At 41.1% G+C, this 26,810-nt stretch overlaps 1 protein-coding gene across 12 annotated transcripts in view; it reads right to left on the bottom strand.

Moving 5' to 3' along the window:
* Positions 1–26,810, bottom strand: part of TMC1 (transmembrane channel like 1) — a 219,739-nt gene that overhangs the window by 51,453 nt on the left and 141,476 nt on the right. For all 12 annotated transcript variants that reach the window (XM_047830897.1, XM_047830895.1, XM_047830899.1 and 9 more), the window contains 4 exons: positions 20,325–20,415; positions 18,511–18,592; positions 11,014–11,120; positions 8,014–8,112 (listed from right to left, as the gene is read on the bottom strand). In XM_047830897.1, coding sequence (XP_047686853.1) covers positions 8,014–8,112; positions 11,014–11,120; positions 18,511–18,592; positions 20,325–20,415 — 379 coding nt within the window. The remainder of the gene's footprint in view (positions 1–8,013; positions 8,113–11,013; positions 11,121–18,510; positions 18,593–20,324; positions 20,416–26,810) is intronic.

Below are 26,810 nucleotides of genomic sequence, written 5' to 3' on the forward strand. Positions count from 1 at the left end.
AAATCAGGAGTCTGATGCTTAACTGACTGAGCCACCCAGACACCTCACTATTATCTATTTTAAAAGAAGTTATGAACAAATGAAAATACAAAAATAAAAGTAGAGAAAATAAGAAACTACTTGAAAAAAAATGAAGTTTAGAAAATTTCAATCTTATATGAGCAGCATATATTTTATTTCAAGCATTTAAGATCAATGGATGTAGGGGCGCTTGGATGGCTCAGCCCAGCTCTTGATTTCGGCTCAGGTCATGATCTCATGGTTTGTGAATTCAGGCCCACATTGGGCTCTCTGCTGACAGTGCAGAGCCTGCTTGGGATTCTCTCTCTTTCTCTCTCTCTCTCTGCCCCTCCAAACTCTCTCTCTCTCTCTCTCAAAACTAAATAAATTTAAAAACTGAACAAAACAAAATCAATGAATGTAATTAATTTAAAGTACAATTCATAAGCGAATAATATTTATTGGAGATACATGATGCTGGAACATAGGATGGAGTTTTTACTGAATTGTTTTCAAATGTGACTTTAAGTAATCTATTTTCACAGCAGACGTATCAGACTCAAAATGTGATGCCATTCGGTTGTGTTATGGAATATAATTTAATGGATTGTGAAGTTCTAATCTGGCTCAATGGCTCAGCCTTTAATCTATTAGGTTGACAGCCAATATTCAGAGGTCAACAAATTCCTATCAGGCAAACTGAGATCTTGCAAACAATCTTAGTCTCTCACTTACTGATATTTATCGACACATGATATGCTCACATATCGTTAGACTCTTCTTGGTCTCCTCACATTCAATTTCCTCCTCTCTGATCTGTTCACCTTTTTAAGTTTCAAGTTTGATAATGCCACTACTCATCCACCACTCCCTAAAACTACTTTCAACTGCTCTGAGAAAAACACAATATCATGACCTAGATTCTAAAGAGTTCCACACATCTTGATACCCCTTCTATCTCTGTAAGGCCAACCCCCCCACCCCGACGCCCTTTCACAGTCTAGTTTCACTAACTTCCAGTCAGTCTCTTGAGTGAGGCAATCTTCTCCCACCATAGGTCCTTTGACTTGCTGTCCTCATTTTCTAAAATGCCTCTCTGCTCTCTCAAACTGGGAGCTCGTACTGACTCTTCAGAGCCCAATTCAAGGGTTTCTTTCTCAGAAAAATTCTGCCATCCTCTACTTCCCTCTCTTAGGCTGTGAACTAGGTCAGGATCCCTGCTGCATGTTCGCTTAATACTGTTTACCTTTCTTACTTGGCACAGTTGCATTTATTTTTGTGATTACCTCACTACTCGACTAGACTTTAAGTTTCCAAGGGCAGAGACCTTGTTGGGTTTTGCTCACCTTTGCTTAGCACCTGGCACATTATCTGGCATCTGGCAAATACTAAATAAATGTTCACTAAATTAATGAAAAGAAGACTTGTTCTGGGACCACATCCAAAGAACAGATGCTGTTTTCATGTTGTAAGTATGACATCAGGATCATAAGCATCCCAAATTTTTGCAAAAAGAAAGGTCAGCTTTGGTTTGGCCAGGTGCAACTTGAGATGTTGAAAACTGGAAGTTGTTGTTGAATTAAAGAAAACATTGATAGAAGTGAAGACCCGAAGGAATCAGTTTTCCAAGTCTACAGAACAAAAGGATCCCAAGAAAGCCAAAAGCAGACCCTGGGATCTCTTCTACTGCAAGCTATAAATGTGTATCAAGAAGTCCAGGAGTAGCAGATTAAGAGGCCTATGAAGCAAGAGGAACTATGAGTGAGAGCAGAATTTGACATGGCTTTTCTGTTAATGGAACCTACTGAGCCTATTGAGAGGGACCTGGGCTGGACACTGAGGAAATGAAGCAAATATGGCGGCCAGGGATGGACAACCTTTGGATGCTGCCAACCCCGGCATCCCTTGGCTAAGCTGCACCCACCCTGTTCAGTGAAGTCTTCTAAGGAGTCTCACTATGGGTACAGAGGAGAGGATCCTGGCCCCTTCCATTCTTAAGATTTCCATTTCAGGGGAGAACTATCCTCTGTCTTGATGAGCATGGTAATCTACAAACCTAGTTTTGTCCCAAGAGGCTTAGCAGTCTGCCTCGGGGTCCTACTTTTGCCCTCGGTGAGGGCACTAGATGTTTATCATCTAGGGGTCTGGTCTTTGCTGAGCCAGCTCTGGGTGAGGCTGAGACAAGGGCTGAAGCAAAGAGGTTATATTGGTGTACTTGAAGCTTGTTGCAACTAAGTAAGAGCAGCAGGAGAAACAACAACAACACTTCTGACCTAAAGTAGAGGAACCAAGTCACACATTCAAGCCCACAGACCCTGACAGCAGCCATGCAGGTGTGCTACTCAGAGAGCCTTTGGGAGATGGCCTCCAGATGCCACCACTTTGAATCAACCAGAATGTAATATCGCGTGCTCGTCCTGAGACTACATCCTCCCAGGTGGCCTCCAGCCCATGACCGAGAATAGTGAGAAATAGTAGAGCCAGTGATATGGGGTTCCTCCTATGGACAGACTTTGCTTGGAGATTCACCATTAGCCTCGTCAAGACTTTTTTCCCAGAGCTGTACTGCAATCTTGAGATTCTTCCTACTCAGTGTCCCCTCCCTCTCTCCCTTCTCAAGAGTCAGGCTGGCTTTGCCATCTGGACACTTTCCCCACCTACTCATGCTTCCTCTCTCCTTTCTTGTTTGTAGGTATTCCCACCCTGCCTCCAGGTATCTCCTGCATCTAATATTGTTTTTGTGTGTGTTTCTTGGGAAGCCAAAAATGACTTGCTCCTTCAAAAGGGCTCCCTAAAAAAACCCTTGTGCACTGTTTGTGGGAATGTAACTTGGTGCAGCCACTATGGAAACCAGTATGGAGGTTCCTCAAGAAATTAAAAATAGAAATGCCATATGATCCAGTAATCTACTGCTTGGGATTTATCTGAAGAAAATGAAAACGCTAACTTGAAAAGACAAAAGACACCTGCACCTCCATGTCACCGCAGCATTATTTACAATAGCCAAGACACGGAAACAACCTGTGTGTCTGTCAGGAATGGAGGAGTGGATAAAGAAGATGTGGTGTGTATATATACAGACATATACATGCTGGCATATATTATTCAGCCATAAAAATGAGGAAATCTTGCCATCTGCAACAACATGGATAGACGTTGGGCATTATGCTAAGTGAAATACATCAGATGGAAAAAGACAAAGAACATCGAATCTCACTTGTATGTGGAATCTTAAACAAAAAAACAAGCTCATAGACACAGAGAATAAACCAGTGGTTGCCCGCGGCAAGAGTTGGGGATGGGAACGATGGGCGAAGGAAGTGACAATGTACAGATTTCCAGTTATAAAACAAACAAGTCGTGGGGGGTGCAACGTACAACTCGCAGACCATAGTTTGTAGTACTGCATTTCATATTTGAAAGTTGCTAAGACAGTGAATCTTAAAGGTTCTCATCTCAAAAAATAAAAAATAATTCTGTAGCTATGTATGTTGCCAGATGTGAACCAGTCTTATTGTGGTGATCATTTCACAATGTCTCCAAATATTGAATCGTTGTGCTGTACACCTGAAACCAAGGTGATGTTGTATGTCAATTATACCTCAATAAAAAAGGGGGCACTCTCTGAAAATAAAGACGTATTTGAACTACTAAAACATCCCTTAAAAAAAGACGAGTTATTCCATATGTATATCGCAAAAATATCTCTTGTAAATGTGGTCAGTACCATAAGACATGAAGGAACTTAAGAGAACTGAGGGGAGATGCCGTCGTTCTGGAAGATTATTATTTAAAAAAAAACCTGTTGATACTCATAAAATAAGGAGTGGACCTGCTGTTTGAGAACATTCAGAATGTCTGTGACAGTTTCCTTTGAGGACAGACTTCAAGGGTGAGATGTGGCACAGGTGGGCAGGGCAGAAGGAGTCGGCTTGGGGTGTGTTAGAAGTAAACTGACGATTTGACATTAAAGTCAGCCACGTTTTACTTTGAATTTCAGCACCTCCTCTAATTACCTTTGTCGTCTTTGGCAAACTGACCGACCTCTCCGAGTCCCAATTCCCTCAACTATAAAAAGATTATTGATCTTCATCCTGAAGGGTTGTTACGAAGATGAAACTTAATGTAGGTGCCTGCTTAACACATACAGGTGCTAAATGTCCTCTCTAGGGCCCCTTTTAGAGCCTCGCCCCACCAACAGCTACGACGACCAGCTGAAAAGGGGGACGCAAAGTTGACTCGCGTTTATCCACACGCAAGGTACAAGACGTTCACAAGCTGGAGAACTGAGTGCCTTTCCCTTTATCCACAACTCAAATGATCTCACCCTCTGATATCATTCTTGTGTCTCCAAGTATTTTGACAACAAAGACGTCCTCTTCTTCTTGACCTAAACTCATTCTTCCAATTCTGTTGCTTCAAATCATATCATTTCTGCTGATTCGATCCATAACACGCATATTAGACAATCTCCCTATTTCTTACTATTTTAAGAAAATATATTTCCCTCTAGGTTGGTAAGACCCGCCACTAGGTACTCAGTACAAGGCTCGAAAATATGGTGCTTTGTAAAGCACGGCTTTGAAAAGCTGTCAGACTGGCTGACCTTTGCAAATACCAAATGGCATTTGTCTCCTATTAAAGTGAATGTGGATGAGTTATGACATGTGTTTACAAATGACAGAGCACTGAGCTCCAGGGAGATACTTCAGTGGGGAGGGTCCGGAGGGAAGTTCCAAGGTTCCAACCTGAAACTCCACTGCCCCACCTCCACCCCACTTCCCAACCTATAAGCTCCTCTACCACAAGAGGTCATGCTTGCATCTCTGTCCCAGCATTCTATCAATCTTTTTCTGTTTCTCTTCACCTGCATCTATATGGAATTGTTTAGCTAAGCGGTCACACTAAGCTTCTTAGATGCGACAAACCCATGGCTTAATCAGACCATTCGGGCATTTGTTAACTCTGCCTTAGTCCTGAAACACGTCTTTTTTCCTCCTTGCGTCTCTGGGCTCTTTGGAAGTGCAGAATTCTGAGTTTTCAGGGAATCTCAAGGATATTTTGTTGATGGTTTCCTCCATGGTGCCATGATAGATGGAACACTGTGCTGTCCAGGAAGATCATCTTATAATACAGAGAGGGCACCTCTATTGTTCAGAGGACCAAGTAAAGAATTCGGGCAAGAGTAAATATTGAACCTACTATTCTACTTAAGAAGCTAATTTGGGAATTATGTATTTATTATGAAAAGTGAAAATGGGATCCAACTGTTTCAACTCCTCCCCAGTGAGATAGCTATGGCACTGAAAGGAGTCGATCTGTGTTCTAGAAACAGTAAGTGAGAATGCTGTTGGAAATCAATGCAGGAAAATTAGTTTTTTGGAACCACTCAATAGCTATAAGACCCTGAGTAGGCTTCTATAACTCAAAGTTTCTCTAACTTTATAATGTGAAACATGGGACTGAAGAGGTCTAAAAGCACTTGTATCTCTAAAAATCTCTTATGTGGGGAGTACCTGGGTGGCTCATTCGGTTAAGGGGGTCCAACTTCAGTTCAGGTCATGATCCTACGGTTCGTGAGTGTAAGCCCCACATGGGCTCTCTGCTGTCATCATGGAGCCCACTTCAGATCCTCTCTCTCCCTCTCTCTCTGCCCCTCCCCTGCCCTCTCTCTCTCTCAAACATAAATAAACATTAAACAAAGTAAGAAAAATTTTAAATCCCTTATTTTATGATACATGCCAAATAACTGAGTGGTTACCATACGCAGAAAAATTAAGAAAAGCTGCAAATGAATAACGCCACTTTAATGGCTTTTCATATTTTTTCTTGGCCGTTTATATTCTCTCTCTCTTTTTTAAATCTATTCTCTTATTGCTTTAGAACTGTTTTCAGGCAGGCCTAGATTATAAAGGAAAATGAGTATCATAGGATACTCTGGTTTCTGTCTTCCTCTATCCGCTGCTAAATTGCACTTCACCAAACTGAAAATGAGACAGCTGTCAAGGGCAGTAAGAAAATCTTGGCGAGCCTATGTGTTGCCCAAACCCTCTCCCCTGGCCTTTTCCTGTATTCACCTGTTAGAGCTTCTGGTTTGACCCTCAGAACCACATTCCTCTTTGTCTTCCAATCAGCTGATCAATCTCTTTCACGTCGCTAATGGACTTTTTCCCCCAACATTTTTTGTTTCAGTTAGTTGACAAATTTAAAAGTGTTTCAACTTCATTGAATATTTGTTCACAAACAAAACACGCTTTTGTTCAGACTTTCAGTTCTTCTTTTCTCTGGTTTGATTAAAACATCAGAACATGCCAATGATATTATTAGTTTGGGCTCTTACTAACCAGACCGGAAGTTTATTATCTTGCTAATCAGAAGATGAGAATGGGAAGGAAAAGCAGATTCAGGAGAACACAATAAGAAACGATTTGAAATCTAGAGAGAGGGAGGAAGAGAGACGGAGGGTAACAGAAAGGAGAAATACACAAGAAGAAGTAAAATCTAACTCAGACGCCATATCCTTCATAAATCCTAGACCTTGCCAAGCAAAACTAGCAATCACTTCCTTGGGGCCCCCCCGTTGTCTTTTTCTTTTTTCCATTTTGCTAACTTAACACACAACATGTGGTATACTGGTTGACCAACTATCTTCTACTATCGTGAGTACCCTGAGGCCGAGAAGCATGTCACATTTATCTTTGTAAAACCAGTGCATGTTTATATTCCAGAAATGAGCGCTGAATTGAAAATGAAAAGTCCAACTGACAAGGATGATCGGAGATTCCAAATGCCACAAAGTTGGGCCTGCTGATGCTTATAAGCCTTATGCTTATTTCTAGTGCTTACTCAGAGACTGGGAACCTTTCTTAAAGTTTACATTTTCTGGTAATGCTCACGTAATTAATTTCTATGGTTCCAGGGCTCTACAGATCATCCCTCTACTTGGGGTTGTCAGTCAAGAAGATTCACGAAGACTTTATTGGTTGGGTATCATATTAAGGGCTTCAAAGAAGGTGTAATAGATAGGATCCCCTCTTTAGGAAGCTCATAATTTAGGGAGTTTGAGGACAGAATTCAAAATATCTGTGAAATATACCTATCAGCACTATGAACATGAAGAGTGTTCATTGTTTTTCTCTCCTCCTTTATTCCCCAGGTTACATAAAAGCTTGTCCTCATTTGCCACTGCCCAAAAATTCCTTGAATTATCAATTCCCCAATCTCCACCTTGCTACTTTCTTATCTTCTACACTTCCAACCATCTCCAATCTGGTCACTATTTAGAAAAGAAATGTGTGAAATTTAATAATTGCCACAGACTTGACTCAAACTCTTGACGTGATTTTTTCAATGGGTAAAAATGAATCTCTGCCGTAACAATAATCCTCACCCAGGGCAGCTGAAAGAGTGAAACTTACTCCCATACTATAGTGGAGTCATGCTCATACAGGTACCACAATCGTGTGGTACTCATTTTAGTATTATTTATCAGTTAATATTTAGTACTGTTCAGTATTTAATATTTCGCTGTGTCTGGAATTGACTATTGAATAATACTAAATAGACTTGTTTATGAAGCAAAGCTCTAATTCCCTAAGAATCCTATGAGATTTTTCAAAAAGCACATTTGCAAATTCTTCCTTTGTTCTTTTCCAAAGCCAGAGATAAAGATATTTGTTTCAAGTCTTTGAACTCTGAGCTCACCTTCATTCAGTCATCTATATTCCCATTTAATCATATTATCATATTATTAAACCTATTCTTTTTTTTCTTTCTCTCCCTTCCTTCTTTCCTCTCATTCCTCCCACCCCCCTCCCTCCCTTTCCTCCTTTCTCTTTTTCCCCCTTCCTTCCTTCCTTCCTTCCTTCCTTCCTTCCTTTCTTATTTTTTTTAACAAGGGACAGGGACATATCTCTTAAGACCTTCGTCTACCCCAGAAGAGGAGGTCATGGGGCTTCAGAGAGTAAGGACAAATCCATCCTCCTACTGACACAGCTATGTGGAGACACTTACGTTGAAGTCGTACAACACACCGAAGTTTGCCGCAGATGCCTCTTCAGCTCTGGGAACTGTTTTCCTAGGTAAACTGCCATATGGCAAACCCCAGAGGTACTGTATAGAGAAGCAAAGAAAGCAGTTAATAATTGGAAACAAAGTCTGAGCCACACATGTGATCACAAATGGTTTTGTTTAAAAGCACTTCTGAAACTTTTTCATGGAGACTCTGTGGATCTCCACATGGGGTCCCATTTTCTGGGAATTGACTACTAAATCCAGAGTTAAGAACAAAGGGAGTGCTAGGAACCCTTCCTTCTAAGTTCAGTGGACCACCAGCAGTCGGGCCAACCACAATGCCCAGAAGGCTTGCTGAGAAGCCCTACGACCCACCACCACCTCCAAACTGGTCTCCTTTAGGGGAGGTCTGGAGAGGAGAAAAGAGGCCTTTGGGGGAACTATAGTGTTCAGACAAACCATACTACCCACATCTTCATGTGGGGCTGCTTCTTAGGGTTGGGGGTGGTGGGAGATTCTCTCCTTCATGTTAAGAAAGAGAAGACTCAAGGGAATCACCTATACAATTTGAGAGGGTCAAATGGGAGGAAAGATGGGTCCTCTGATTATATCTGCTTTACCACTAATTCAGGTTTGCTCCCCTGATCTTATGCTACCAGATTCAAAGAGGAATTTTTAGGGGCTGAGCCAGCCAGCAAGGGGACAAGAATAGGGTCCTGGCAGATTTCTTGGTGAGAACTGGTAAAAGCACCCTGCTAGGGCAGGCACAAGGCTTGCCAAGCAGATGCTGCTTCTTATGGGATATGAAAATTTCTTCCCTGGGGCTGGGGATGGAGGATGAATGTGACTGGACGCCTGAGTGTGCAGCTTTATGGAAGTCAGCCCCTACTCCTACCCTCCACATAGGCTGCACAGCTTCCATGGAAGCTTCTTGGCTTCCTAGGACTGAACAGAGCAGAAGGTGGGTCCTACCCTGTCTCACTCCAAAGTTGAGGGCCACAGAGAACAAAGGAGATTAAGGTCTCAGGCTTGGCCCTTTGGGCGAAAGGGCATTTGAATCAAAGGAAGGCTGAATGAGTCTGTGGGCTGGAGGCTGCTGAAGAATGGAGCCTCATTGCCAGGAGGGGACCAGTCTTGGCCTCTGGCGGTTCTGTAAAGCTAGCACATGAGGTTTCTATCCTCTTTTGTTCTTTTGCTGGAGCTGGTAACCAATGCCCAGAAAACAGGATGCCCCTCACAGCATCTAACACAAACCTATAAGAAAGCATCCAAAGACAATATGCTTCTTAGTTCTAGGAATACATCCAATCAAACACGTATTAACTCCCTCCACTATACACCGGGCATTCTGTAATTTCATATAGTTGGAACAAATCAGCCATAACCTTTCATTTCCACGGAGGCTGTGTGCTGTAGGGGAAAGAGTAAGTGCCGTTGATAAAACTCCACGTATGCCCCGAGTCTGACACTAAGGAGTGTCATAATAGCCAGTGATGGAGTTTCAAGTTTCCTTAGAGACATGAGCAGAAATAAAGCTGGGGTTAATCTGAAATAGATGAAATACATACATTCTGCTCTATCGCCTGAAAGTTTTCACTTGAGAAATGGACTCGCCAGACTTCTGATCTATGTCTACTGACTTCTAAGAGCCACATAGCTGTAGAATGCTCCGAATTATCTCAGGGATTATAAAAGTAGTGGATTGGGAGGCAAAATCTTGGGACAAAAAATAGAATCATGATCCCAGTCCCGGAACGACTTGAAAAAAACCCCTCACTCTCAGATATCGGTTAAGCCCAATAAGCAACCCGTGACTCTGTTTCCACATTTTTAAAGGGGAAAGAAAATGCTTCTGTAGTCTACTTCTTACATTTGTTGTGAGGCTCAACAAGTAAAAAAAATGAAAGTGTTTTGCACTATTAAAAGCAAAATTCTTCATGAATGTAAAGCACTATTGGGATTGTTATGCCCATGGGGAGGCTCAATGCAGAAGCTGGCCCTGATTTAAAACCATGGGGATTCGAGACCAGTGCTCTAACCTAACAATCTGAGGGTTGATTGGGGGTGGGAGGGAGGGCAGGGTGGGTGATGGGTATTAAGGAGGGTACCTGTTAGGATGAGCACTGGGTGTTGTATGGAAACCAATATGACAATAAATTTCATATTTTAAAAAAAACATGGAAATAAAAAATCACTCAAAACGCTTAGTTTTGGCTGTCGGCAATACTGTTCTGAACAAGTTGGCTTTGAAATAATGGCACCTAAGAGACCCTCTGTAGCCCGAATAAAGCCTAAACTGACTTCTGTGTGATAAGTAAGCATCCAAAGATCAGAGCCATCTAACCTCTTATGACTAAAGACTCCAACCTCAGTTTTGTTTGTTGGCCTTAGTTGATTGACTCTTTTCCCCGCATCAGCTCAGGGCTTTGCCTCCTTCTTCACTCTGGGCCCACTATCTGCTTTACTCTCCTCTCTGACTTTGATCCTAAAAGACCCCACCCCACTGTGCATGTGTGCGTGCGTGTGTGTGCCTGGGTTATCTTACTTTACGTGTGGAAAAAAACTGCTCATGTTGTGTTTCTTCAAATAGAAAAGACAGATGCATTAAGGAGTATTTCTTTCCAAGCAAACTTGGCAAAATAAATAAATACAATTCACAAGGTGTCAAAGCTTTCCTTTTGAGCAATTAACATTTGAACACAGGGACCACCTTGGGAATCTGATAGAAGCCATGAACTCTTCCATATAAAAATGTACATTTAAACAGACACACTACATTTTATATATGATTTCAGGAAGCTCATGTACCCTTTGGAGCAATGAGTAGGATCTTCGGCCCGCGGGCACCATTTTGAAGATTAACCTTGTTACCTGGGCTATGGCTCTCAGAGTGGATACGGCCAGTTAATCATTCTATTTTTCAGAAGAGGAAAGAAATTTTCTAGGACAGGAGAAACTTGTTCCAGCTATTTTTTTGCAACCCGGAAGTCAGAATCTTACCTCTGGCAACATGATGAGGCTGAATGTCAAGATAAAGAGAACCATATTTACTCCATACATCCATCTCAAGAAGAGGAAGTATGAGGCCACCGATGAGCCAAACTGACCTACCAAAAAGAAAAGTTAAAAGATTGAGAGACAGGTCAGAATCAAAAGGAAACAAAAGCCACTGTCTTGGTGCTTTCCATAAGAGATCTGCTCCTGGCGACACTTGGGTTCTTTTCACGTGGACATCATATCGACAGTCTCTGGCGTCCTCCTGTTTCTATCCTGGAAGAGGGAAAGTTAATGGCAATGGAAGTGCTCTCTACTGTGTAGTTGCCGTTGTGTGGAATGACTGTGACCTACGCCTTTAGAGTCCATCCGAGGGAAAGCTGCCTTGTGCTTAGCAGCTAGAAGTGCTCCTTGAAGAGCCCATTTCATGCCTGGAGGTAGTACAGTTGCGTGAGCAAATAGCTGTAAGGTGGTTGCTGCAGTACCTGGCCAGCAGTTTTCCGCCATTATCATGATCATCACTGCCCTTCTGCCTCCTTCCTGTCAGCCAACAAGGCTCTTCTCAAAAATGTTTACCACACCCTTTCTGGACAGCTGTCCTAACAGACCGCCCCGTGCTATTTGTCTGACTTAACTGGCATTTTTTAGGTACAGCAGAGAAGCTGAAGGCCATTCACTCACTCCTCACATATTTAAAGTATCTTCTGGGGCTCCTGGGGTGGCTCAGTTGGTTAAGCATCCGACTCTTGGGTTGCAGCTCTGGTCATGATCTCACGGATCCTGAGATGGAACCCCACGTTGGGCTCTGTGCTCACAACATGGAGATGGCTCGGGACTTTCTCTCTCCCCTCTCTCTCTCTGCCCCTTCCCTGCTCGTGTGCTCTCTTTCTCAAAATAAATAAATAAACTTAAAAAAAAAATAAATAAAATAAAGCATCTTCTGCCAGGAATTACTTTAGATGTGAAGCACAATGTCATAGATAGGGTTGCTGCCCTAATACAACTTACATTTTAGTGAGGTATGGAAACAACAAAAATGCAGGAATTTAAAAACTAAATACATTAATTAAATATATGTATTTATCATAATATGTTATATGTTATATTATACATCATATCATGTGTGAATAGCATGTATATTATATATCACATATATGTATATTCACTTTATACATTGATTAATGCATATATATTATGTGTGGTATAGCATGTATGCATGCATCATTTATATGATATGTATGTATTATATATGATATATAAGATTACATATGATTATATTTTTGTAACAATTACATATATGTAATTATTATAACCAGATAGGTCCTGATTATACAATATCAAGAGGGTTGCTTTCAATAAGTTCATTGAGGAAGGTATATCAAAGAGGGTAGCATTCGAGCCTCGGTCTGAAGGTGGAGGAAGAGGCACAATGCCCAGGCTGGGGAAGAGCCGCTCAAGCAGAGGAAAGAGCCAGAACAAATATCCGGAGGCAGGCAAGAGCTCGGGACAATTGAGGAACAAAGCAGAGGACTGTGTAGTTGGAGCCCAATGAACAAGGGAAATTGGTGACAGATGAGGACAGAGAGACAAGTCAACCCACACTGCGTAGGACCTCTTAAGGCAAGGTAGAAAGTGAGGCTTTTATTTTAAATGTGATGAGAAGTCACCAACAGGTGTTAAGTAGCTGGAGTGGGGTGGCGGTGGGGGGACCGTGACCTTTAAGAAGTCTTCCCCACTTTGGGAAATGAATTGGGAAGGGACAGGCAAGAATGTGCCATCGACACTTGTGCGCCACCGTGGATAGTGATCTGTCCAAATTGTATTTGCTGAGAAAAAAATAAAAAACATGATCTTGCAACAGAGAATGGAAGAGGAAGAAAGAACAGGAATTTAAGGTCTCACGTTGAGATTTCACCAATTAACAAAAGCCAGACTTTTCTTTACCACTTAAGGTTCAACGTTAAGTTACTAGTTTCCTTAATCTTGCCAATTCCCATTTTCAGTTGCCCAAGAAGAAACAATGAACACTGGCAGTCACCCCCACTGCATCGGGCCCTTTTTCCTGACTCATTCAGCAAAATACCTCCAGTGACCAAAGCTTTTCTTGGCCCTCTGGCTTTGCAACATTACTGGTGGGGAAACATTATTGCAGAAGGAAGGAGGCTGCTCTGAAGCAAATTCCAGCCTCTGCTTAGTAACATGAGGCTGAGATCACATGAGAGTCATGCTGCTATTTCTGGAACTTAGAATATTCTTTAGGTGCCACCTTGCCTATTCCCACAACACAGAGGCAATTTTTATAGAAACTTTAAAAAAGTCAATGGTTAAATGGACGTTTTTAAAAAAACACAATGATTTTGAAATCTGAATCTTTGGATTCATTTCACTTTGTAGAGGGATACAGAGTTCTACAGGATTTCTGAAAGCATGTGGTTTTGCTAAACATGCCCGCAGGTGCTGTAACCAGATGCGCTGGTCCATCTGCAGAAAGGCTAAGCAGATCTGCCCCTCCCAGGACATCTGATCATCCACCTGGCTCCCAGTGATTTCATATCATTTCATGGCTGTTATCTATGTTCTCTGGTAACAATTGCCCAAGGACTGCCTCAGCCAGGTTCACTTGTCATGTTTTATTGAAGGCAGTAGACTTCCAGCTTGCTAGTCATTATAGTTACTCATTAATTGGAGAAGAAACTTTGTCTCTAGGTACCTGGAGTAAGCTTTTCCCTGAAACACACATGAGATCTTCTGGTGTAGAATCCCAAGCACGGGATGCTGACTCATGCTTTCCTCCTTCTCTCCCTCCCTCCCTCCCTCCCTCGTGGCCTTCTTCCCTTCCTCCTTCCCTTCCTTCTTTCCTCCCCTTCTTCCTTTCCTCCCTCCCTTCTTACACAGTTTTGCTCTACTCATTAGCACCCACGGCTAATGGTCCCCTGATTGGGACTAAATCTGCCATTTACTAAAGAGAGAAACCTGACTATAGTGTAGCTAAAAGATAATTGGAAAGAACATCCATTCCCATGTGCTTAGTCTCTTAGATAAAATTGTAAAGAACAAGAATAGGTAGTAGTAGTGGTAATGATAACAACAACAACAACAACAACAACAACAACAACAACAATAACAACAGCTGGCATATCTCGCTGGTCAATTATGCATACTGAAAACTTTGGCATCAACTCGTTTAACTACCTCTAGAACCCAATAAGGTTAAGTGTTATTAGGCCCACTGTGTGGATGGAGAACCCCAAAATTAAACATAAGCATTGGACTGAACCAAAACTTGACTAATAATAGTAACAGCTGATATGTAATGAATGTTTGTTTCAGACATCTGTGTTGATCTTGTGTATTAATTCATTTCGTCATCGAATTCCTGCAAGAGGAGAAATACTGTACTCTCACCTTACAGAGACTTAAGCCCGTGGGTTACACAGCTAGGAAATGATGAAACTGGGGTCATGTGGGTAGTTCTGTAGGTAGAAAATGATGGAGCCAGAGTTCTAAACCAGGCAGCCTTGATTCCTAGGTGTTTGACTCTAAATCTAGATCTCTTTTAACCACAGTGCTATATTGCTCGTCAGGTAGAATCATAATCAAATTATCTTTTTAAAACTATAATATATGGAATAATTATGCCATGTGCATGTATGTCTGAAAGAATAGGCAATATCCATGAATCAGCCAAGGCCATGCACATTCATAAATTTGGATTGTGCCCAGAAATGACCTGTTCTTTTTTTCCTTAATCTAACTAATAAATCCTGTTTCCATAATGAATTATTCATGTATTAAAACAGAGTCCTTGGTATGTATTCAAGTGAGACCTTTTAAGCTTATGCAATATTCTGGTTGCTGAATTTTCTTGCATTTCTTTTAAATTCAGGTTAAAGTTTCACCTCTCCCTCTGGTTATTTATTATTAAGGCAAAGCAATTTGTAGTCTGTCATCATGGATAATTTCCTCTTGAACAGTTGGGTAATAAGACAGGCAGACAAATATGAGCATTTCTAAATGGGAAAAGACCAATTAAATCACCTGCTGCATGAGTACAATATACATATCATCTTGTTGGGCTAGGACAAAAAGCATAGTTTCTTTCAAATTGGTCTAGGAAAATTAAATGTGGCAAATTTGATCTGCATTATCTGGAGCCAGTAAGGGGGAAAAGGACCTCAACCTTTAGAAAAGGTTGGAACATGATTGCCTTTCCCATCTCTTTTCCAATTTCCATTTAGTTAAGTTTCAAAGACCATCGCAGATACATGCTTCCCCATCTTTGGTAGGGTACTTTCTATGGGATGGTTACTACGACCCAAGGACTTTGCTAGTACAGTCTTAGAGAGGTTTCATACTTTTCAACTAACATAATAGCCCCAGAGTCTATGGTGTATTTATGATTATCATTATGATCATAATGCATTAAGCATCTTATAGAAGATGAAGTATACAATTAAATAAATAGCTCATTCAAAACTAAATGCATGAGAAAATGGAAAATAATTCCCCAAGTAGGATAATGATCAAGAAATTCTGTAACTACCCATCCTGCCATTGCCCTGGTAGAATCCACTCTGGGAACTGTTGCCAAAGAAAAAGTTTATAAAATGTTCTGTAAAGTGATAAATGAGCAAGCCACCACATTGAGGAAACCACAAGCTTTGGACCCAGACAGACTTCACCTTGCATTTCAGCTCCTCTAGTGACTAATTCTGGTACAGTTAGGTTAATGTGCACATTGCATGCATGGTAAAGAGTATATGAAATGTCTGCGGAGTATCTGAGTGATGCTCAAAGGGCAGTGGTTGTGGCGATTGTTGATAGACTAGAAAATGAGGGTCAGTTCTTCACAGGGAGGCATAGCACCATGAAAGGTGAAGAAATCAGGGCAACCTAATCAAATCATAAATTGCATAAGGAAGAGAAAGTAATGTGCTTGACATCATCCAGCTGACTGTTCCAAATTTTCTGGAGGAAGAAGAGAGGAAGGAAAATAACTAAGAGTATAACTGAGTGGCCCTCAATCTGTCTTCCCCACAGTAACACACATGATAGATGGTGGCCATATATGTAACTCATTCTTGTGTGAAATTCTGGCAATAAAAATAATCCCATCTGTTTCTGGCCTCCTCAAGATAGGCTACTGCAATGCAAGCGGGCATGACATTGTTATTGAGACAAGTTAGAACTGCTCTAGTGTACCTTCGAAATAAAAAATGTGCAAATGTACATATTTTAATGATCATTCTTACAAATGTATGGGGATACATCTCAAAACTGGTCAAGATTCAACCCTATCATCTCACAGGTGAATGGGACTGAGGCCCAGAGAGATTACATGACCACCGAGGAGCAGAACAGCTAATCTGTAGCAAAGCAAGAGCAGAACCCAGAGTTCTTTCCACACAAATTGGATCAAGATCTTCATGTTCCAAATGTCTTTCTGTTCCTCCATACCTCTCAGGGGAGCGTATTTCAGCTGCACACTTGAAACCTAAGGATTCCGTGATGTCTGTTCTTTTCTGACGTGTCTAAATTCCTTTTTCCACTTCCTAGAATGGTAGACATGTGAGGAATGTCTACTCTTTCATTTTATTCAACACATATTTATTACAGTCAAATTCTAGGTCTGGCAATCCAGGAGGAAGAGAACCAAACCTCTTCTCTCATGTCTATTCGAAGAAATAAGCACGAAATGAAATGAAATGAAATGAAATGAAATGACAGTTAAAAATTAAATTTAAGGCATGCCTGGGTGGCTCAGTCAGTTGAGCGTCTCACTTCGGCTCAGGTCATGATTTTACCGTACGTGAGTTCAAGCCCCCCATCGGGCTCTGTGCTGACAGCTCGGAGCCTGGAACCTGCTTCAGCTTCTGTGTCTCCCTCTCTCTCTGCCCCTCCCCCACTCACACTCTGTCTCTGTCTCTCTCTCTCTCTCTATCAAAAATAAACATTAAAAAAAATTAAAATTAAAATACAGTATTTAAAAAAAATTTTTAAGTTATTTATTTTTGAGAAACAGATTGAGACGAAGCATGAGCCGGGGAGGGGCAGAGAGAGGGAGACACAGAATCCAAAGCAGGGTCCGGACTCCGAGCTATCAGCACAGAGCCTGATGTGGGGCTCGATCCCACGAACTGTGAGATCATGACCTGAGCTGAAGTCGGAGGTTCAACCGACTGAGTCACCCAGGTGCCCCTGTTAAGATGTATTTAAAAAGAAATCACATTCATAGTTTTTTAGAGCCTTTTTAAAAATGTTTATTTATTTTTGAGATGGAGACAGACAGAGTGTGAGCAGGGCAGGGGCAGAGAGAGAGGGAGACACAGAATCCAAAGCAGGCTCCAAGGCCTGAGCCATCAGCACAGAGCCTGATGTGGGGCTCGAACCCACAAACTGTGAGATCATGACCTGAGCCAAAGTCAGATGCTCAACCAACTGAACTACCCAGGCGCCCCTAAAATACGGTATTTTAGATAGTAAGTGTTAAGGAAGAAAATAAAGTAATAATGTGATCATACAGGAATATGTGGGAGGAAGTGTGATTAATTAGCTGATGTGTTTTTAATTCATTGCCACTTGATAATGAGAGACAGAGGACCGAGGACAGGCACTCCTAAAACATGCCCAATCATGTCCATGAACTATCCATCAACTGTGTTATCTCCCTGTGGAGCCTCCATTTTAATTATGCAAGGCCAAGTTTAACCAGCAGGAAAATCTGCTTCTCAGTCTGAAAACTCAGGGAGGAAATTCAGATCCTAGTCGAAACTCTTAGAAACCAAAACATGGCAAGATTATGCTCACCCTCGTTTTAAATATGACCCTTTTTCTTTATATTCTGTATTATATTCTTTCTTATTTAAAAACATTATTTATTACATTTACAATATTTAAAAATTTTATTGGCTTTATTCCAAGTCTAGAGCACTGTTCTAAATAGGCTTTTGATCAAGTATATTCTCCTGACTTCTCTGTACCCTGTGAATACTGTATAAAATGAAGGCACAATAACGTAATGGTATTCACATAACAAATTCCTGGATGGTGATGTGATTAACTTATTCTACTTCAGATGTGAAAATGAGGCTTTAAGATTTCTTCAGTGTTTGTAGACATTGTTCAATTTGATTATTGTCTAAATCTCATAAGAATATATATTTTCGATGTCATGTTCATTGCCAAAATAAAATCACTGCCTTCCCAATGATATATATGACTCAGTGTCATTGTGCACAATATTGACCTCCCTGTATAGGAGAGAACACAAGGTCAGAATGAGAATATTTTGGTCTAATATACGAAGGGAGAGTGGAGTCTCCAGGGCTGTGACTGGTGAGTACTAACAAATTTTCACAGTAAACAAAAAGAATGTTAAAAATGATAACTTTTGTTTGTTTGTTTTCTTTTTTTTAATCTTTCCAATAGTACAGAAACCGAGAAATACATCTGATAAGCTTATGAAACAACCTTCCCATCTAATGAGATCTCATGAGCACTTACTTTCAATTGCTTTGATTTTGTTTTCCCACGGGACACAAGCAGCTTTGAAGTTTTCAAAATCACGAAGAAATTTCGCCCATTTCTGAAAAGAAAGCCAAATAGAACAATAAAACCCAGCCTCTTGTTTGTCAAGATGTTTTATCCTCCACCCCATCCCCAAATATCACAAGACAATGAACTTGGAAAGATCTCTCTGGTGCCACATAACGTTTTTTGTAAAAAGAAATAAAAACCAGTAGGATTCACTTGCTTCTCTGTTCCCCACCCACCTTCACACCAATTCAATTAAAAAAACTTTTATGGACCCCCTATTTTATAAAAAATATGCTGAGAAAGATCTGTTTATTCTTCCAGACAATAAGGGAGCAGGGACTGGGGTAGCACCTACTAAGTTGACTGGCAAATTGTATATGTTTAATTAAATACTTGTTGCATGAAGAAATTAATGAACTATGAATAAGACATCGTTCCTGCCTTGAAGGGCTTCTGGGACTATTAGAGTAAGCTGTACCTAAACAAGTAATTTCGATACAGGATGGGAAGTGTTATGACATGGGACACTTTTTATTCTGGGAGAGGTAGAGCAACTAACCAAATGGAAAGTCATGGTATCATAGGAAAGGGAAGAAGAAAAAGAATCATACATTAGCTTTTTTAAAAGTTTATTTGTTTTGAGAGAGAAAGAGAGAGAGTGCAGGGGAGAGGGAGAGAGAGAGGAAGAGAGAGAATCCCAAGCAGGCTCCACACTGTCAATGCAGAGCCCGATGTGGGGCTGGGTTCCACGAACCATGAGATCATGACATGAGCCGAAATCAAGAGTCAGATGCTTAACCGACTGAGCCACCCAGGCCCCCCCTACATTAGTTTTATAAAAGACCTTCCTTCCATTTTACTCCACAATGTTGGGCCATCCATGTTCAAGAGGACCACAAGGAAGAAGGGGAACAGGGAAGCTAACTTTGCATATGTGCACACAACGCTGGGATAATGTGTGAGATGGACAGGTGCAATAGAGCCCAAATAACAGTATGAGACAAGTCTGAAGTTCAAAAGGTTACCCAACCTAGAAAGAGCCCAAATATCCATCTACAATAGAACGGATGAGTAAATAGTGGTACCTTCATACAATGGAATACAACACATCGATAAAAATGAACAACTACCACAACACAGATGTGTCTCATGAATATAATATTGCGTCAAAGAACCAGAAACAAAAGCATAAATATTATGATTCCATTCATTTAAATTATAAAGACAGACTTATTACTCCCTGATATATATCATAAATCTATATTTCATATTTAAGGTGTGAATTTTATTCACAAAACCTCATCTTTATGGAAATGAATTTAGCTTACAAGTGGTATAACAATTATAAAGAGGGGATAATAATACCTACATACCTATTTTGCTTTGAGAATTAAATATGGTACCTTCATAGAGGGATTCGATTCAGTGCTTGGCATAAGTAAATACTAATGAAATGTTAGTTTCTCTTCTATCTTTTCCAAGGATCTATGTTTATATTACTGTATCATTTGGGGCTTTTTTCATATTCTATTCAATTTATAGTTAATGTTCCTGGTAGCTGTATGGCCCTGAAACTTGTAGATAACAACTTGTAGAGCAACAAACTTTGACCCAGAACCCCTTAACTACCAGGGAATGGAAGTGAAAGGGGCACAATCTTTGCCATTTCAGAGTGATAAAATCACACAGGTAAGTCTTTTTGCCATAAATCACCATTTCATTTGAGAGGCCGCCATCGAGAATATACAACATCGACCAAACTGAGTTGTGAACATGCTTACCTTAGCCATCATCATCTTAAACGCAAACCACCGCTTTCCTTTTCCTTTCCCAAGGGCTCCTTCATTTTCACTCACAAATTTTTTTGCTTCCCTGAGAAAATAAAACAAAATAAGGGGTAAGAGGGAATGGGGTATAGGTTGAGATGCATAGAATAGAGGTAGTGGACATTTCATTTTATCAGGTTTGTAGCCTTAGTTCTTCCAGACCCTTAGCACATGAATTTAAGCTCTATTTCAAGCTCCGGACTCGTAATAGATGTTTAAGCTTTTTAATTCCGGCCAGGAAGAATAAGATATTTTAGTCTCACTTATTAATCAGCTGGAGTCATCAAAAAAGCAAGGAATTTATGCTAAGTGTCAAAATCGAGAACTCTAGCTCTTTTCATTTCCACCACATATAAAATTGAATCCAAAGTTGACTTCAGCTTCTGGCAGTCAGAATGTTTATTTTAAAATATTTTCTCTTCTTCTTTTTTAAGGGTTCCTTTTGTAAAATAAGGCGAAGAGTTTAGGACAAACTGACATGGAGCACAGTTACTGACCTGGTATTTAATCTCATAAAACCAATTATGAGTTGAAACAAAAATGTTATGTACAGCAAATTGGGTTGAGGGAAGGAGAGAAAGGGAAGTACTTTTGGCCTCACATTCAGAAAGGGCCTCAAAGATAAACTTTAATATTATTCCCAAATAGTTATACCTTTCAGTAGTCACACTCAGGTCTCTGTGTGTGTGTGTGTGTGTGTGTGTGTGCGTAGAAAAGCATCAGTTCACGAAAATGGAGAATGTTAAATATACTATAATTTTATAAACTTGGTTGGCCAATTTTGCTATTGCTGTTTGTTTGATATACGAAAAACTTTTAAAAATAGAGGTGGCCCAGGTTTGTCTTGCCTTTTCGAGACAGCAGAGGGCATAACCCAGGAGAACCCAAACCTGAACTATGGTTCAATAGCTGCAACATCGTCCTTCGGTTGGAAGGCCGCTGGACTGTGAGATTTTACAGAATATTATTAACACAAAAAAGCAAATTTAAAAAAAAATGAAAAGTCAGTGAAGGATTTTTTTTGGGTAAGGTGTTCCCGAGTAACAGTTCTAAACTCAAGATTTTATAATACCCAGGGATCGAAACACAACATGCACCTGCTGACTTACCCAATAACTACACAGTGGTGCCTCCTGAATTGCCTGGGCATGTGAACCCACCCATATTCTGCCATAAAAACACAAGTGCAACGGAGAAGATTCACTGTAGGCATCAAAGAGGGCTCCCAAATTAGTTCCTTGATGGCAGAGATGAAATCCTGTCCTTGTGTATCTCCCACAGCACCGACCACTACTTTGACCAGAAGAGGATGCTTAATAAAACTAGACCTTCTGGAAGTGGAGATGAGAGGCATAACTTGGAATAGTTACCAGATTGGGGAGAATCTGGTAATTGTATTTTCCATATTAATTAATGCTCAAATACAAGGTCATTCCCAAATGCTGGGATTGTACCCTTCTTCAGGAGTCTACTCAAAAACTATGACAGTCTCCTGGAAATGACAAGGGTTACTAGACTGGCGTTGTCAAATGGCCTGACCATTTGACATGACCTCAGAGCTATGAAGATTAATTTGATAATGGTTTCTAAAACACTCTACAGATCCTAAAATGTTTAATGCAGCCACATCACAAAGTATAAACTGAGCTCTCATGGCTGGGTTTCTATATCCACGCAATCAGAAAGCGCATCACATTTAAGCCTTAACTATGTGTTCTAGAGAAGACAGGGCAGGAGTGAGTATGGCACCTCACTGACATTTATAAAATGTTGAAGTGACCTAAACTAAACTTGACTCTGACTTGAGTTCTCAACCAGCCTCTGATTTGTCTCTGTGAGCAGGGGAGGGGCAGAGAGAGAGGGAGACACAGAATCCGAAGCAGGCTCCAGGCTCGGAGCTGCCAGCACAGAGACGGACGCAAGGCTGGAACCCAGCAGCCATGAGATCGTGACCTGGACCGTAGTCGCAGGCTTAACCAACGGAGCCACTGAGGCGCCCCTGATTCTCCTATTAATACTTGTTTCAAAACTGAAAATTTGCTCTAACATGATTGATTCATTACAGAAGAATTTAAGCATAACACAAATTTTGCGTTTGCTGACATGAGATTGTATCTACAAGAAACTCGAGGGGAATGCAGAAAAACTGCATCCAGCTAAACTTAGCGTATTCGCGAAACGTGCACACCTCACCCGGCTACCTCACTGCGCCCCCTGCCTTATGGCTGCAGCCATTCACAGCTGGTCTTAAAGAACTTCCTCCAAACGCCACATCCCAAATTGCAAACCTGTTGAAGGCCACTTCCACGAGCAAGCTTCAGGTCTTTTGCAAAGGAAACTGCCATCATTTATTGTAGCTTTTCTGTATTTCTTAACCACTTAGCGTGTGCAAAATGTTGCTGCCATTTTATACCTATCTTTTTTAATGTGTCACTGATGATATTCCTGAGTATTGTTCCCTTATTCCCAGGTTTCCTATCAGCCCTGTGGTTTTCATTGTCCTATTTTGCATAGTGTGGTGGATTTTAGGTACCCATACAATGTATGACAGCCGAACTGACTACAATTCAACTATTTGGTATCAAGAACTTTGAAATTCGTAAAGTCAGGTCTACATAGGAATCATCACATCACTCTATTATAGTAAAATATATAAATAGAGAGTCAAAAATTCTTCCTGGTAGTAAAATCAAAATTTGTTTTTCAAATGTAAAGTGCCTACTTTATATGGGCATTTGCTACTCTAGATACTTAGTTTGGTCTATAGAGTTACATCACTTTCTAGATGAGTGGCCAATTAGAGAACATGACTGCTCTAAACAGCCATTACTCTACTTCATATTTCTGACAAGATTTTTAATTTTGTAAACTGATGATTATGTAATAGGATCATTAAACTGGCAAGGTTTAAGAGAGAGAGAGAGAGAGAGAGACAGAAGTCAGGGTTATAAACAAATTAAAATCATCACAAAATTAATGGAACCTATTTCCATGGCGTGCATAGGGTTTTTTTTGTCAGTTATGATAAGTATAATTTTCCCTGGAGCCATCTAAGCAAGGTTTTATCGTTTGCCTCCTCAATTGCCAAGTTTTTCCTGATGCTAGGCACAGTTTCATACTTCCCTCCAAAGCACTACCGTCCCCCACCCTCAACATATGTATTCTTTTTTTTTTTTTAATGTTTATTTATTTTTGTGAGAGACAGAGACAGAGTGTGAGTGGGGGAGGGACAGAGAGAGAGGGAGACACAGAATCTGAAGCAGGCTCCAGGCTCTGAGTTGTCAGCACAGAGCCCGACGTGGGGCTCGAACTCACAGAGTGCAAGATCACGACCTGAGCCAAAGTTGGGTGTTCAACCGACTGAGCCACTCAGGTGCCCCTCAACATGCATATTCTGGTGCTGGTTTTCAGATACCAGCCTGGACCGCACTCAACTCCATGTAATCTCGGGTATACATTTCTTCTCTTCCTAATGCCTTACCCCCTCCTCCATTCTCCAAAAGGCCTGTCTCTAGTTTCATTCCTGAAGGATCCCTGAAGAGCCATTCTAGCTCCTTCTGCTCCCCACTGCCCACCCTTGCCAAAATAAATCCTAGACTCAACACATCAGAAGTCTTGTGGGGGTGGGGGTGATGTTAAGACAAAGCCAGGGGTAATGGAGTAGCCAGAGAATAATTTTTTTTAGCAAGTACAGATTCTTGAAATTCCTAATAGGGTGCTCTTCGGATATAAGGAAAAACTCTTGCAGCTTGCTGGTCTAGAAGAAGGGACATCAGATGGGAAGACGTAGGCGACTCTGAGAGAACATCCTTTCACACTATTTTCAAGGCTAACCTTTGTAGTGAGCTGCATGACCTCGGGATGAAAAACAAACAAACAAAAAGTAGTACGGCCCAATCCCATCGTCTCCAACAACAGATTTCTTACCCAGAAGACAGCATCTTTCATTGTGCTATTAGAAACAAGATACAAAAAGAAAATATCCAATATGGAGAGGAGCACTGAGAGATACTTATCACACTCAAGTGCCCGTTACCGATAGCAGAATCCAAGTAAATAAAGAGTAGAGCCTTCGAAAACTGTAAAGCAAGACAACTTCTTCATGGTTTTCTTACAGGTAATCCATTTTCCTACCCATTTGTATTCATCTGGATAATTTAAAGGGATTTTTTTTTGACACGGATAACATGAATAAGATTGTGTGGATAAACTTGGAATATCTGTTGGCTTCGAACCATCCAAATGTCTGACTGAAAAATGTGTGTCATTCCCTTGAACTGCATTCAAAAAAAGCTGCCTGCCAAGACCATAATCCGGTCCCCAGGTCTCAGAGCTCCAGCCGGCCCTGGTACAATATGCACAGGTCCATGAGCTGTAACCCCAGACCCAGGGATAAATAATTGAGTGAGATCTATTTAATGACAATGATACCTGGCCTCATCATTCATTTATCAACCCCTTGTGTTGGTAATTAGAATAATAAGGTTTCATGGGCTTTCAAGAATGCTTTCACAGTTAGTTGGAGGAAGACACTTTGGTCCAACTTACAAAATAGATAATTTACCCATAACACATGATACAACCCTGATCGCCCAGGGGAGTCAGGACATGCAAGGTTGCCTTTGACACATTCTCATCCCAGGAAACATGTTCTCTGTTTGGGTTAGGTTAAGTTGACTTTTCTTCCCTCTTGTTTTCAGATTGATAGTACGATTGGGCAACCAACTTCTTGCTCAAGTAAATGAAAGACATTTCAAAACTAGTCTTCAAGGCAACTGTAATCAAAACTTGCACTCAGGAGCACTTCCCAGTAAAGGGATCCGGGGAATGAGAAGCCTTTTCTTAGTAAACACAGTTGTTAAAAAAAAAAAAAAAAAAAAAAGACCAATGTAAATTGACTCAAAGTCAGAACTCTGACTTTTCCTAAAACAGTACTGAGTAAATTGAAAGAAAGGAGCAGAGGTTGGAAGCTATTCTAAGCACAGAGATTGGAAATAAAGACTATAGGCTACTAGACTACTAGGTAATGTAATTCCATAAGGAGACTGGTGACATAATTTAAAATCATCCTAATCCTGGAAGTGATGATTCCAAACACCTGTGTTTTGTTTTGTTTTGTTTTGTTTTTTATAAAGGAGACACTGGTGGAAGTGGGTGCAATGGTTTGAGGCTGAGTTGCTACAGCTATGAAGTAAGATCATATTAGCTCCGTCATGGGGCTGTCCTGTGTTTTACAGGAGATAATGCATACAACGTGTTTAGCAATAGCACATGTAATGGGACCATGGCAAATCGTAAGAGCTCTATAAACAGGAACTATTATTCATAGCCCTAGTACTGGTGGTACTGACTTCGATTTTTGTGCCTGCGTCTCCAAATTACAAAGTTGAGAAACAACTAGATATTTCCAGGCAAAAACCCCTCAGAAAGCCAGCCCGTTTCCCTTCACATGATGAGACGTGGGAAGAGCGGGAATAGTTCTTGCCACTAAATGAGCAAGAGAGGAACCAGCCCCGCATTTAAGACGCAACGTGAGGGCCCTGGTGTCGGGCTTCCGAAACCCCGCTTATGACTCAGCCTGAGAGGAGGCAGCAGTGAATTCCAGCCTGAGTCCTGCTCCCCCCGGGGCTGTGCTGCCTCTGAGAGCTCAGGTCAGCCGGGGAGTCTCTGTGCTCAGGGGCAAAAAGAGATCTCTCTCTCTCTTGAATAGGACTATATGCCGTTCAATTCTGTGATCTGTGTCTTATCCGCGAGACACGGGTTTGGATCCTGGCTCCGCCATAGACTAGCTGTGTGCTCTTGGGAGAAGATTACTAGACTTTATGGATCCCGAGCGTTCTCACCTGTAAAATGGGATCAGCAACAGCAATGGCGGTGTCAGCTAACAAACACTGAGTGCTTGCCGCGTACCAGGCATGATGGATGCCCATCGACTCATTTTCTCCCCCACAAAATCCAGCAAGACGGGAACTATCTCAGAGATGAGAAACTGAGGGTTGGATTAATGGAATAAAGGTCCAAGCTTACCCAAAGAGTAAGCGTCCCAGCTTGGCTGGGATTTGAGCTCAGTGCCCCCCGCCCCACGCCAGTTTTCCCCTGATAACAGCATCATCTACCTCGTGCGACTGGCATATGGACACATATGAGACGACATAAGCAAAGCACTGGTTGGTACACTTAGCCATTTTTTCTAAGCATGTGTTGAGTGTGTTTGTTCTTAGCAGTGCGTTCAGTGCTTTGAAAGAAATAAAAGAAACATTGATTCTTTTCTGAAGTTCAAACTCTGTTAAGAAAAATGAGATACAGACCCATAAAATTGTTATATAACAGTGCTAGACAGCTTTAAGTGAAAAGGGAGAGGAAAAGGGAGGCCTGAGAACATGTTGAAGATGGAGATAAGGGAAGAATTACACTGGACATCAAAGGGCTGATAGAATTCAA

Source organism: Prionailurus viverrinus, chromosome D4, assembly GCF_022837055.1.
Source record: "Prionailurus viverrinus isolate Anna chromosome D4, UM_Priviv_1.0, whole genome shotgun sequence".
Taxonomy (NCBI): Eukaryota; Metazoa; Chordata; class Mammalia; order Carnivora; family Felidae; genus Prionailurus; species Prionailurus viverrinus.